The 15,289-nt window shown below is 42.0% G+C and overlaps 1 protein-coding gene across 3 annotated transcripts in view; it reads right to left on the bottom strand.

Moving 5' to 3' along the window:
• The window catches only part of LY96 (lymphocyte antigen 96), a 44,616-nt gene extending 41,512 nt beyond the window's left edge, over positions 1-3,104 (bottom strand). For all 3 annotated transcript variants that reach the window (XM_073330807.1, XM_073330808.1, XM_073330806.1), the window contains exons 1-2: positions 2,925-3,104; positions 1,171-1,257 (exon numbers count right to left, since the gene is read on the bottom strand). In XM_073330807.1, the coding sequence (XP_073186908.1) occupies positions 1,171-1,257; positions 2,925-3,033 (196 nt within the window). In that variant the 5' untranslated portion in view covers positions 3,034-3,104. The remainder of the gene's footprint in view (positions 1-1,170; positions 1,258-2,924) is intronic.
• Between the last annotated feature and the right edge of the window lie 12,185 nt (positions 3,105-15,289).

Consider the following 15,289-nt stretch of genomic DNA (forward strand, 5'->3'; position numbering starts at 1 on the left):
TAAAACTGTTCCTTCTTCTTGGGATGCCCACAATCTGGACACTGGGTTGCTTCTCCTTCTGTTTAATCAGGTAGATCAATGAATTGGTAGAAGACTTCAATTCCTTTTTCTCCTCGGCTATAGTAGCACTCTATCTTCACACAGCAGTCTTATCTGTACTTCTGCAGGAATCAGGTGCTACATTCAGCATCTCAACTGCCTAAAGAAGGTGGCTGCTGCTATAAAGAGGAAACTCAGGAGGTGATCATTACACAGAGGAGGTATGGTACTGGTTGTAGCAGGCCCTGTGTCTCTCTCCCTTTGAAAAGATCCACCAAGATCACATACCCCCTATGAGGGGACTGCTGGGTGACACTGAATCATGCCATGAAGGGCCTTGGGTAGACGACAATGTCCGAACACATTTTTAAAGGTGTTAAATCCTATCTACACTTGCGTTCAAAATTGTGAGTTAAAATGTGTTAGCTAACACATTTTTAAATGCAATCTATTTTTCTAGTTTAGACAGGGTCTTGAATAGAATGAGGAAAATCTCAGACACATAGGAACAGGCACTCTCCTGGCACTTCCACTCTCCTCCTAGCACATATAGCATCTGTCAAAAGTCTCTTCTTTCCCTATAAACAGTCACTCCATCTTATTCAGTTATGAAGTGTAAGTTCTAAGGACCAAACTTTGTTGTGTATTTTTAATGTTTTTCATATTATTGAGGCACCAGTCAAGGTTCCATAATGAAGACTGATTTGAGTTTGGCATTTAATGCATGAATATACTTTGAGCCCAGTTTTCTAAATTGTATGTGAGCAATTGTGTGCCTAATTGATGCACAATAGTCATGAATGGTAAATTGAGTAACTGCATGAGCAAATGGCAATTGTTTGTCTAACTGAATTTGCACACACAACTACTTTATTAGTGTGTAAAATGATGGATGGTAATTGCATGCACAAGTGAGTCACATTTTAGTGCATACATCTTTACATAAATGTGTTAGAAAATCAGGTTCTTTGTATATCATCATGATTTATCTTTTCATGTTCAATCATGAAAAATTTCCCCTAAATATCCTTCTCATTTAGAATAGAGGTTTAGAGATAGAAGTGACCTATCCTCGTGCAAGTACAGAATTTAATCCCCCAAATTTGATGGAAATAACAAAAAGTGACTTACTTGGAATCCATAAAAGAGTAATTTTCCAACGACCTTCACTAAAGGAACAAGGGACTATACCAAGGAAGAAAACATGGTCCACAGAATCTAAATTAAAAAATATGTAATAAAGTCAGCATGAATAGCACTCTCCATCAAAAAATGTTTGTAAATGATCCTTCTAGATGCCTTCTTAGAGGCAGAAATAACATCATTCCACTTTTGAAATTAAGTTTTAAAAACCGTAGGTTAATTGGGTTGAGGATATTTGTGACAAACACACGCTGTTGTAGTTATGTATGTTTTGAAGACATGCATTTTCCACACTATCGCTGAAGGGAGGCTATTAACACGATTGTCAGACAAAAATATCCCCATCCACACTGGTCAGTGAAACTGTCTTAGAACTTGGTTGTCACTAGCATGGCTTCCAATGTAATAGAACCTTAGTAGATTATTCTGTACCATGGTTTGTTTTCTGAGTGACCACTGCTGTACTTTCTACAAGATGCAGATGTCAGTGTAAAATACAGGATATAGTACAAAATGCACTGGCTGTTCAGTGTTGGAAAGCCTATTATTTCACATTTTAGAGGGAATCCAGTTCAATACTTTTCTTTTAATGACCGAAATCATGTCAGTTTAGTTTACTTGTACTGTCTTTGCAGGACATGATGTACTATTTTATCCATGATGAAAACGTAATCTGATGGAGTATCTGAGGAATGCTGAGGATATGGAATAGGTTGGGATATAATGTACTGTGGTATTTACTGGTTGCTATGCTAACTGTTCTTACTGTACTATGCTGCTGGCTGATATTCCTAAGAAATTGTAAATTGTATTGTCAGGGAGCATAAAACTCAAGCATAGGCACTTCTTAACATTTTAACAAAAAGAAAATAAATGCAAAGCAATTGTAACAGCAAATATTCTCTCTCTGTCTTAGGTTACAGCTCATTCTTACTAATAATACAGCACGTGTGATGTGTATGGAACTGTACAAGACATGACCCCTGCCCTGTAGAATGTACAGTCCAAGGCTCTGATCCTGCACCAAGCACCATGTGGGCAGACTCCTCTGCCCACACAGAGTTCTGTTGACATCAGTGGGGTCCCTTTTGGGTGACTCAGTGCCAGATCATGGCCTAAATTAGAGCCTATGTACCACAGCAAAGGAGTAGGGGGAAAAGAGGAGAAACAATTGAGAGCAAAGTGGAAAACTGCCCTCCCTCCCCAATTTCTTTTTCAACTTGTACTTTGTTAGCTGTTCCTATTGGCCCTGGAAACTGGTGAAACTGTGGAACTCACATGAAGTGTTCCTATTTTCCATACAGCTAAACTTCAAGTTCTATGAAAATCTATCTCACAGTAAATTTCTTGCATTTCTTGTTCAACTTGATTAATCACAGCATTGGAGAAGCACATTGAAATTTGTCTTTTAAGTTTTTCCGAAGTCACCAACACACATGCCTGTCCTGATCAGAAAAGCTAACCTCTCTCCCACCCCATACCTTCCCCAACATGGACTGTGGTAATATCTATGGATGCACAGTGTAATTACTATCATACAGAAATTGCAGAATACCAGAAAAATATATACACGCAAGCTACCGAAAAAGAGCAAAATTATTCTTAAATCTCTAGTGGATCATTTCTTTATCTTTCTGGACTCCTCAAAGAGGCAAATACAAGAGAAAGGAAGACAAGTGTTTGCTGAGAGGATATCCATTCTTGTGCAAACACCACTGAAAATAAAACAATCCTTTACTTACCACAAAAGGAATATGATATTTCTACATCTGAGGATCTGCAAAGCACCTTTTTTCCTTGTGATTCAGTGAATCGAGAAGTAAACAGAATGAAAAAAACAAGCTGAAACATGCTTGCATATCTTCAAGCCTTCCAAAAATAAAGGGGGTACTATCTGGGTGAATATTTTACTTGAACACTTTGTTTTCAGGAAAGAGGAACAAAGTTAGGCTGAGTCATCACAAGCCACATGATTACTGGGTTTGTTTTGGGTTTTTTGTTACATTTCCTCAAATTCTCTGTACACTTAACTTGATATTTTACTGCATTTATGCCAGCTATCTTTATAATAAAGTTATGGGAAGAAGGGGAAATTCTGCATCTACGGTTACATTTTTCCAAGGTGATCACATTTTGGATTGTATTAGCAATTTGGTTTTAAGCCACAAACGAATAATGAAAGAGAAAATATTTTACACCAAATAGGGAAGTTGAAAAAAAAAATCTAAAATAGATGATTACCACAATTACGTAAAAGGAAGTGTAGTTGATTTGTCAGAAGTAGCATCTCAAAGCATAATTACCATGGCTGAGGAGAGCTTTGCTGTGTAACATAAGAAATTTAGAAAATCTTTATTTAACTGATTTTAAAAAGTTCACTTTCTTATTAAGATACATTAGCCAAAGATTGTCCAAGAACATATTTCACACATAGCTGATCATCACTAGGAAATCTTAGTATTCGTAATAAAATTGTGAGGAATCTAATTAGATGACAATGCCAAACCTAGCTGGGACAAGGCTTAACCATGACTAGCTGACATGATACAGAAGATGACCGTGTCAGCTAACTCATCACAATTTAACACAATTAAATTTAGTGAAGACAAAGCCTGTAGACACATGAACTTGATATCATTTAGCAGCATGTCCTCTACACATGGCTATTCCTTTAGCCTCCCCCCCCCCTTCTCTTTTGATTTCTCTCTTTGTATTTATCATTACTGTTCCTGTACTCTTGCCTGAAGAATGCACTTTGTAAAAGAGCACCAGGCCCAAGTACTGAATAACTGGGAATTAGAGTGAGTAGGAGAAGGACATCATGCATGGTATAATCAATAAGAGGCATGAAACTGACCTAGCTATTTTTTTATAGGAAAGACCCCTCGACCATCAAACATGGGGCCCCTGATGCAGTGCCCACAAGTAGTTAACCAACATATAAAAAATAAATGAAAATAAAACTCCTCACCTCTACATTATTCCCTCTTCTATGTTTCTCACTGTGTTGTGCCTTCTCTCTCTTACAATATACTAGAAGTTCTTTGGGGCAGAGATTTTCCTTATTTCATGTCTTCCTCAATAAAGCACACTGTTGGTGCTTACCAATGAGATTTGGAATATGATGCAGATGAGTGTTAATAAACTCAGACAACGCCCAAGTCACCAAGGATGGGGCAAACTCAGTCATGTGAGGCCAATGTCTATTGTCTTCAAAAGAAGGATGGCTTCTGAGATCTGAGGATCTGTCTTATAACTGTCTTATCCGACTGCATTCTAATGACTATTTGCTAAACTGAAGTCTATAATATTTCTATAATCTCATTAATTTTGGCACTTTTTATTTCTGCCAGACTTAGTGAAGAGCTTAAGGTCAAGATTTTTAAAAATAGAATCCTAACTTTAGGCTTCTAAATCTATTCTAGGCTCCTAAATAAGTGGCTTGATTTTCCAGTGGTCTGAGCAGCCAACAGCTCTCATTGAGTTCAGCAGAAGTTATTGTGTGCTTAGTATTTTGGAAAATCAGGTGACTTATTTAAGAGCCTAACTTTATGCTAGAATTTAGAAAATCATAGCCTACATTCCAGATTTAAGACTAGTTTGAAACCAGTAGGCCAAAATTTTCAAGCACCTTGAGTATTATAGTTCTCTTAACTGTACTTTCTATCTACAAAGACAAGACAAAAATTTTATGCAACATATTTCACTTTCGCCGATTACCTCAATTCTGAAAACTAGACTGGATCAACACTCACTCAACAAAATCAAGACTAATTCAGTTCTCAGCTATCTACATGGGTATCAAAGCTTATCACCACCTTTAAGAGAGGAAACTATTGTCTGACTGAAACTATATGTACAAATTTCTTCCAAATATATTTAACCTGGAACCTTGTATTAATGATATTACTATTTCATCACAATTAACCTTCGTGATTCTTAAATATTTCTGCATGCCCTTCATAGATCATAAATTGTACTTTTCACTTAGCAAAAGTTATTTCTATAGTGTAAATTCATATATTTAATTATTTTTTGTTGTTCTGCACATAAGAAATCAATTAAAAGATTACATACAAAAAAGCAACTTTGGTAATTTTATCTGACCCGCATACCATAGTATCTGAGTGCCTCACAAGTATTAATGAATTTCTTTCACAACACATGAGTAATGTAGAGGCGTATTTTACCCATTTTATATATGGGGAACAAGCACAGCGAGATTAAAGGCTTGAATTTCAGAGGTTGTTTCACAAGGCATAATACGTGGAATCCAAGGATGTTGGAAAACAACTTTCATGGTGACCCCAAAGTGGTAAGAGAGTGATAGAATCCATTAGATGCCTAGAACACTTGGTAGGAACAATGGGGACTTCAATAAAAATACGAGATACTACCAACTAATTGTTTGTTAGTGAAGTACATGAATTTCTAAAGGAGATTACAAATTTCAAGTAAGAAACAACAGCTTGCTCTAAAATATTTTCAAAACTATATGAAGATCACTAGAGTTACTCTGGATTGATGATGTTTAAGATCAGGGGCATGCACAAGGGGGAGTGGTAAGCAGGAACATGAGCTCCCTCAATAATCGGTGTGGGCACAGAACTCCTCCAGCTCCAGGGCCACTGCGGGGAGAGCTTGCTCCGCTGGGCCTATGGGGAGAGTGAGCTTCTCTGGCCCCAGGGGGAGCTGACAGATCCTCTGGTCCCGGTGCCGCAGCAGGAGCACAGAACATGCCCCTCCAAAACCCATCAAATTTTTATTCCTGCGCACACCCCTGTTCAAGACTGAAATTAAGTTTGTACACATGGCTTTCAAGTTTGTTTTCCTTTAGAGGATTTTTAAACAATACAATAGGATGGAACTATTTCTTGATTTCTGAATTTCTGTAGTTTTCTTAACTAATATCTATATTACAAGGTACATGTACATATTTTAGCTATCATATAATTATATATTGTGATATGTATGCATCCCGTGTAATCCATATCCACCATATATTTATTTTCGAAAATTACTTTTGCAGTGAAAAAAAATCAGTTTTGCTTTAAAAACAGCAAAATATGTAATTAAATAAGAATAAGTGGCAGAAATGCATAACATAAGAATGGCCATACTGGGTCAGACCAAAGGTCCATCCAGCCCAGTATCCTCTCTACCGACAGTGGCCAATGCCAGGTGCCCCAGAGGGAGTGAAACTAACAGGTAATGATCAAGTGATCTCCCTCCTGCCATCCATTTCCACCTTCTGACAAACAGAGGCTAGGGACACCATTCCTTACCCATCCTGGCTAATAGCCATTAATAGACTTAACCTCCATGAATTTATCCAGGTCTCTTTTAAACCCTGTTATAGTCCTAGCCTTCACAACCTCCTCAGGCAAGGAGTTCCACAGGTTGACTGTGCGCTGTGTGAAGAAGAACTTCCTTTTATTTATTTTAAACTTGCTGCCCATTAATTTCATTTGGTGGCCCCTAGTTCTTATATTATGGGAACAAGTAAATAACTTTTCCTTATTCACTTTATCCACACCACTCATGATTTTATATACCTCTATCATATCCCCCCTTAGTCTCCTCTTTTCCAAGACAGAATGAACAGACAGCAGATTAAATATGTTTTCATATTTGTAATGGCAAAAAGAAACAGAAGATAGGGGAAGGATTTAGGGAACAGAATGTGTCATAATAATAGATTTTTTGGAATACTAAAATAAAAGGGTAAGATAGAAGGCAGTCTCTCTTTATTAATTATTGTGAGTCCTATTGTAACACTGAGCACCCCTATAGTCACACCCTACACACAATTGTAATAATCTTTGTACAAAATATGCCTTGTGAGATATTGTTTGAAAACTAATAACTCACTACTAACAACCTTGTATGATGTATGTGGTGGGTATTAAGAGTTATGGACCTATGCTGGAATGATAACTAAAATGTATTCAAACCAGGCACATCAGGGGGAGTTGGTAAACAGGACTGCTTAGACAAATGAACATGTATTTGATTCTGTGACCAGCCCAATCTTTGGCAAAGACAATGAAGGTCCATTTTTACATATTAGGTAAACAAAGCTATTAAGCTAACAAGCGGGGAAGAAAGAGCATGAAGCTTCCTTCACCATCAGACTCTATGTCATCTTCCTCACAGCTTAAGTAAACTTTCCTTTGACAGGTAACCCTCAGAAGAATCGATTTCAAAGGTTTACTGGTCTATACAGACAGGGGGCTGAATGATACCTCAAGTGATAAGCAATTGAATCAACTTATTGAATACAATATTAGCACATCAAATAAGGTATTTTATGAATGACTGTAACATGACTGGTGATTTAAATCATTGTAAAATGTATGTATTAATACTACATAAGGAATAATGGATACTAAATAATGGAAACTAATTTATATTAGGCTGTACAGTCTGCCCAGACAGGAGAAAATGTCACAGCTATCTACCTATCTGCTATGTAAATTAAGCATGGCAGAATCAGAAACAAAAGAAGCCCTATTTATATACAGGGAGAACAGCAGGTGGTCAGCTTCCTGGTGGACACAGCAAGCTAAGCACATAGGAGGTCTTCCTGCCTCCTGAAGCAAGGTCACTGAACTTTGGGAGATGTAAAAGCAGGTAGTGAAGCCATCTTTGGCATCCATTACTAGACAGAGACAAGGGAACAGAGCCCTTGCAAGCTGAGAAAGATGGATCATTCAACCAATGGAAGGGGTTGAAATCTCTCGAACTGAATATAGGTGAGAAAGCTGTTTAGGTAAAGATCTTTCACTGAAGGCAGCAAGGGAAGCCAGTATCTTGTACTTTTGTGGAAGGTCCTGACTGAGAAAAAGTCACACATGGCTGGGAAGAATGACTGGTGAGAAAAAACATCTTGAACAAAGCCTGTACCTTGCTATATTAAGTTTTAGACTTTTAGATGCGGGATTTCGCTTTTATTTGCTTGTAACCCTTCCTAACTTTATTCCTTTCACTTAGCATCACTTAACCTATGTCGTATTGGTAGTAAATTTGTTCTATTTTACTATAAACCAGCTCAGTGCAGTGCATTCACCCCATGTAAATTAATAAGCTGTGATGTGCTTTTTTGTCTTCAGAAAAACAAACAAACCTTATTATTTCTCTGAACTGTCCAGGAAAGGCTGGACATGGCAGAACACACAGTTTTGGAAAAATCCAGGACTGGCAGTGTGTTGGGGTCCCCCAGCAAGTAGTAACCAAGGCTGGTGGGGCTGCAGAGCTGTAGACAGGCTGCTGGGGTCAGAGCTGCTGAACCTGGGCTGTCTAGACACTCAAGGTGTGACCTCCATGCTTATAGGCTTGTTGTGAGCAGCCCACATTAAGAAATACAACATCAAACCCTGTGAGGCATCCAGGGTTACAGGGCAAGTGGTGACACAACCCCTCACTGGACTGAATTGCATCCCAGAAGGTGACATCTATAGATTTAGCAAAGGATACAAATCAAATTCAAGCAGATACAGGTCATCATTAGTACAAAAGACAATATCCACACTGTCAGGAACTCAGCAAGTTCCAGGTGCAGTTGCCTAGCTGTGATATGTGATGCTGTATGAAAAGGAAGATGACCATTTATATCATTGTTGCTCCCACTGTTGCACAATTGCAGTAGATTTGATACAAAGTATGTCATGTAAGGTATCCATGGAAAAGTTGTAATCTGTTAAGTATGATAATTGTATTTATATGCATGTTTCATCTTTGCATCTGAAGTTATGAATATTTGCTAAGTATTTGTATCTCAAAGATGTGTTTTGTTCTTGGGTGACACCCACGAGGTAGATTTACATCCAGTCTAGCCAGCCATGTATTGATGGGCCATTCAGGAGAAATCAGCACTTCAATGAGCTCTTCCTGAAGACACCTCAGACAGCGAGGAGCCAATGGCTATCCCTATTATTCCGCAAAACATGTAAACACATGTGATGTGAACATGTGACCTAAGTCTCCATCTTTGCCAGTAACTTTCCATGCACATGGGCTATGGTCATTGATTGGGACAGTATCTTTCCCTGCATACAGGAGAGGGTATAAATTGCAACTGAACATCTCCATTTTGCCTCATTCCTGCTCCAATTCTCTTGACTGTGGATTTCTAACAAAAGGATTATTTTGAACAATGGACCGAGGACCTTCCAATCTTTTGGAAGTTTCCAGAAAGACTTTTGCGCAAGCCAGCAGACTCATCCATCACTGCTACAAATCTGATCTAAGGAGTTTGCAATCATTTGTAATATATATATGATCTTTTAACCATTCAATAACTCTTTTTTCTTCTGTTTTATTATTAATAAAATCTTCAGTTAGTTTACTAAGGATTGTCAGACAGCGAGATATTTGGATAAGGTCTGAGATACATATTGACCTGGGGGTAAGTTTCTGATCCTTTGGGATTGGATGAACCTCATGTATGTTGAATTAGATTTTCAGAACTTATCATCATCATTATAAGACCAGTTTGTCTGGATGGGAACCAAGGGCTGGAATGCCGAAAGGGGACTGCGTTTTGGCTTCTTGTTATCCAGTGTGGTGCTATGGAAGCTCTGTTGTTACCGGTTTGGTGAATCTAAAATTAGAGAATAAACCACCAGTTTTTGGAGTATGTCTGCCCTGTTTCTTGCAGTCTGTCCTGAGTGTAGCATTCTCAGCATGGTACATTCTAGGCAGCAATCACACTAGTGAGCTCAGCTGGGCCCAATAAATCCTCACTAAGTGATTGTGCTCCCACATTGAACAGAATGGCCACCAAATCCCTCTTAAGCCTGATAGCAACAGTAGCACACTGGCTGCTCAATGCAGCTGCATCAGACCTGCTTCCCGTCCAGCCCTTGCTCCACCCCTTGCCTGCTCCAGCCCTAGTCCCTGCCTAACTGTAAACTCCTGATTCAGATCATTGACTTGTCTCCTGACCTTGCCTCAGGTTCTGCCCTCTAATTCTGTGTGGACCACTTGGCCAGAATCCTGCTCTGACTCCTACACCTCGGTGTGTGACAGTTTGAGCAACCCACTACAAGATAAAAGAGGACTTCACCTAACAGCATGAAGACCCCCTCCAGAAGGTCCCAGCAGGAGCCCCACTCACCTTCTCAGATGTCACTGGAGTCCTGAAGGAACTGCAGGCTCAGGCTGCCGCACTACCTGACCAGAATGCTACCCTCCAGGCCCAAATACAAGCCCAGGCAGTGTCTTCTGTCCCTGCAGCTCTCACTTCCACTTTCCATGAGCTTAAGCTGCCCCTACCCAATAAGTTTGATGGGGATGGATCATGCCAAGTTTTGGTGGTTCCTTCACCAGTCATAGAATCATAGAATATCAGGGTTGGAAGGGACCCCAGAAGGTCATCTAGTCCAACCCCCTGCTCCAAGCAGGACCAATTCCCAGTTAAATCATCCCAGCTAGGGCTTTGTCAAGCCTGACCTTAAAAACCTCTAAGGAAGGAGATTCTACCACCTCCCTAGGTAACGCATTCCAGTGTTTCACCACCCTCTTAGTGAAAAAGTTTTTCCTAATATCCAATCTAAACCTCCCCCACTGCAACTTGAGACCATTACTCCTTGTTCTGTCATCTGCTACCATTGAGAACAGTCTAGAGCCATCCTCTTTGGAACCCCCTTTCAGGTAGTTGAAAGCAGCTATCAAATCCCCCCTCATTCTTCTCTTCTGCAGGCTAAACAATCCCAGTTCCCTCAGCCTCTCCTCATAACTCATGTGTTCCAGTCCCCTAATCATTTTTGTTGCCCTTCGCTGGACTCTCTCCAATTTATCCACATCCTTCTTGAAGTGTGGGGCCCAAAACTGGACACAGTACTCCAGATGAGGCCTCACCAATGTCGAATAGAGGGGAACGATCACGTCCCTCGATCTGCTCGCTATGCCCCTACTTATACATCCCAAAATGCCATTGGCCTTCTTGGCAACAAGGGCACACAGCTGACTCATATCCAGCTTCTCGTCCACTGTCACCCCTAGGTCCTTTTCCGCAGAACTGCGCCTAGCCATTCAGTCCCTAGTCTGTAGCGGTGCATTGGATTCTTCCATCCTAAGTGCAGGACCCTGCACTTATCCTTATTGAACTCATCTCCAGTTTATGTTGCAGCCACAGTGCTACCCCACAGATCAGTCCTAAGTAAGATTAGTACTTAGTTTACTCACCGGAGGGGTCCTGAAGTGGGCATCCCCATTCCTGGAAGGGTTCAGTCCTCTCCTTGAGACCTTTGTGCAGGCAATGGTGGGCATCTTTGATGATCCTCATTGAGAACATTCCACAGAAGCTGCTCTCCATGCCCTCCAACAAGGTCCCATGTCTGTCACCAAATATGCAGTGGAATTTTGATGTCTGGCTACAGATACCTACTGGAATGAGGCTGTGACGTGACACCACTTCCGGCAGGGACCCTACCAAGGATGAATTAGTACAGGTAGAACCTTTGCCTAGCCTGGGAGCCTTAACTGATTTTTTATTAGGATTGATCATCGGCTAATGTACCAAGCCCAAGCAAACCATGCACCATCTGACCCCTACAGGCCAGAATTCTTCTATCTCCTAGGGCACCAGTGGCCCTACGAGACCCCAAACCAATGCAAGTTGACAAGGCCTGGCCCCACCTCTCCACTGACTAAAAGAATTGTTGCTGGCATGAGACTGTGCTAGTATTGTGAGATGCCTGAGCACATTGCAGCCGGGTGCCCAGCCAAAGACCAGCCCATACCTCCAGGTCACAAAACACCAGAGCTCAGCCCCAACAGGGGAGCTAGGGTGGGGCTGGCGCTCCACTGTGAACCACGCTGCTGCCCATCTGCTGGAATCTTGGAAACCCCTAACCAGCACATTAGACTGCTCCATCTCTTTCTTCAATTCCGGTATTCTGCCATGTCTGACATCCACTTAGAAGCATTTGCTGACCCAGGCACCTCCAGAAGTTTCATCGACCAGGAGTTCATTAAGGGGTATCAAATTCCCATCCTTCACAAGGACTTCCCTGAACTTGTCAAGGCTATCAACAGGTCACTTCTCTCTTCAGGTCTCATTATGCATCAGACAGCTCCCCTGGAGGTCATTACCCTTGTGGTCACCGCAAGATATTATAGTTGAGGGTTATCCGTGCTCCACTCTTGCCAGTTGTCCTTGGTGTCCCCTAGTTCATCACTCATGACACCCAAATCATGTGGCACTAGTAACCTATACTTATTTGTGCCCTCCAGTGCTGATGATCATTCTTCCTCAGCTCCAACCAATGGTTGGTCACATTCTGCGGTGCACTCCAGCCCCCAAAGGATCCAGAGTCATGAACCAAAGATTCATCAGTAGTGCCTGGAATTCCTACCAAGTACTTAGTATATGCCAAGGTATTTGACAAACAGAAGGTAGATACTGATTCTCCTCACTGGAGTTACAATTGCCCAAGCAACCTTCAACCAGGAATGGAGGTTTCTTCTGGACACATTTAAACCCTATCCATCAGCAAGTGGAAGGCATTCTCGAATATATGCAGAATGCTGTGGTTTCTTGGATTCACAAATTTTTACTGGCCATTCATCCAAGGATTCTCTGAGCTGGTAGCCCCTATAATGTCCCTTATCAAGAAGGGAGCTAAGTTCACCTGGTTCACTCAGAAGCAGGGGCCTTTCAACCACTTGAAAAAGCATTTATTTATGCCACCATTTTGATCCATCCAGACCCTACATCGGCCTTCATAGTCAAGACGGATGCCTCAGACTTCACGATAGATGTGGTTCTCTCAAAGTTTACAGGTCCTCCCCAATTGCTTCATCCCTGTGCTGTCTTCTCTCAGAAACTGACTCTCTCAGAGAGAAATTATGTCATATGGGACAAGGAACTCCTGGCCATCAAGGCTGCCTTTGCAGAGTTGTCCCCACTTCCTAGAGCAGTGGTGGGCAACCTGCGGCCCATCACGGTAATCTGATTGCAGGCCGTGAGATATTTTGTGGACATTGACCATCACCTGGCAAAGCCCCCTCAGCTCCCAGTGGCCACGGTTCACCGTGCCTGGCCAGTGAGAGCTGTGGGAAGCGGCGGCCAGCAATCAGACCCTGGAGCGGCCAACAATCAGACCCTGGAGCAGTATCTCCACTATTTTCTGAATTTCTGTCAGCGTGATTGTCTCCCACTGCTGTGTTTGGCCAAGTTCACATACAACAACTCGATCCATGCATCAGCCCCACAGACCCCATTCTTTGCAAATTTTGGTTTTCACCACCAGTTCCACCCAGACCTGCCTGAAGGCTTTGCCATCCCTGAAGCCAACGACCTGTCCTCCACCTCCAGAAAACATACCAGGAACTCCAGGAGCACTTACTTGCCACTAAATAAACATATAAACATTACACAGATCAAAAGAGATAGACCACCCCTAACCTTTCAGTAGAGGATAAGGTTTGGCTGTTGACTCAGAATCCTGAGAACAGACCATCCTTTGGCCAAGCTTGACCACAAATTCCTGGGTACATTTTGGATCATCAAGCAAATAAACCCAGTGGCCTTCAAGCTTCAGGTCCCAGAATCCCTCATTATTTACCCCATCTTTTACATTTCTCTCCTCAAGCCATTCATCGACAATCCCTTCCCTGACTGGATAGACCCTTCTCTACCCCTAGTAATTGTCCACGGGCAGGAGGAATACAAAGCCCATCAGGCCCTCGACTCCCAACTCATCAGTATCGGATACACTGGAAGAAGAACAGGCCAGAGGAGCAACCTTGGGAACCAGAAGAAAACATTCACACTCCTGATCTCCTGAGAGATTTCACCAAAGATGTCCTGACACTAAGCTTGAAATTATGTGAAGGTTTCTAATCATCAGAGGAGTGAAGTTCTGGAACAGCCTTCCAAGAGAAGCAGGGGGCCAAAATACCTAACTGGCTTCAAGACTAAGCTTGATAAATTCATGGAGGGGCTGGTACAATGACACTACCCACAATAGCATGTAGCCGATCTAGCAGCAAATATCTCTAAAGGCTGGTGATGGGACATAAGTTGGGGAGGGCTCTGGGTTACTACAGAGAATTCTTTCCCAGGTGTCTAGCTAGTGGGTGTTGCCCACATGCTCAGGGTCTAATTGACTACCATATTTGGGGTCAGGAAGGAATTTTCCCTTGGGGTCAGTTTGGCAGAGACCCTGGGGGAAGGGGTGGTTCGCCTTCCTCTACAGTATAGGATATGGATCACTTGCAGGTTTAAACTAATGTAAATGGTAAATTCTCTGTAACTTGAAGTCTTTAAATCAAGATTTATTTGAGTACTTCAGTAACTCGGGCAGAGGATCTGTTACAGGAGTGGGTGAGGTTCTGTGGCCAGCAATATGCAGGAGGTCAGACTAGATGATCACGATGATCCCTTCTGGCCTTAAAGTCTATGAGACAAGCCAGGGCCAAGGGCCCCTAGGAGGAGGTCTCAAGGGGGTGGTATTTTCATGAACTCAGCTAGCTCCGGGCTCAGTCACCTAGCAACCCAATGAGCTGGGCTGGGCCCAATAAATCCTCATTAAGTAACTGTGCCTTCGATCGAAGGCTCAACAGATTCTTGTTTAAGACTGATGGCAACAGCAGTACAGTGGCTGCTCAGTACGGCTGCACCAGACCTGCTTCCCAACCATCCCTTGCTCTATCCCTTGCCTGCTCCACTCCAGCCCTAGTCCCTGTCTAACTCCAATGCTCTGGTTCCTAATTCCTGGCTCAGGTCATAGGTTTGTCTCCTGACCATGACTCCAGTTCTGCCCTTTTAGTCTGCTCAGACCACTAGGTCAGACTCCTGCTCTGACCACTAGGTTGCACTGCCTACATCTCAATGTGTGATACTAGCTGCTCTCCAGCCACCAACAGTACAATTCTTACAATTACTAGTGAAACAGGATTTTGGAAAAGACTTTGCAAAAGCTGAGACATCTGCAGTAAAACTCATTTAACTTAGATGGAGGCATCTCCTGCTGAACCTCTGCTGCCCTCTGGGGTTTTTTAGATATCTATTACAGGCAGGACTGGAATAATGTTTTGTGGGCCCAGTGCCAAACATATCTGTGGACCCCCAAGGGTTGTGGGGTTGGTCCCCAGGGCA

The sequence above is a fragment of the Lepidochelys kempii genome, chromosome 2, assembly GCF_965140265.1.
Source record: "Lepidochelys kempii isolate rLepKem1 chromosome 2, rLepKem1.hap2, whole genome shotgun sequence".
NCBI classification, from domain to species: domain Eukaryota; kingdom Metazoa; phylum Chordata; order Testudines; family Cheloniidae; genus Lepidochelys; species Lepidochelys kempii.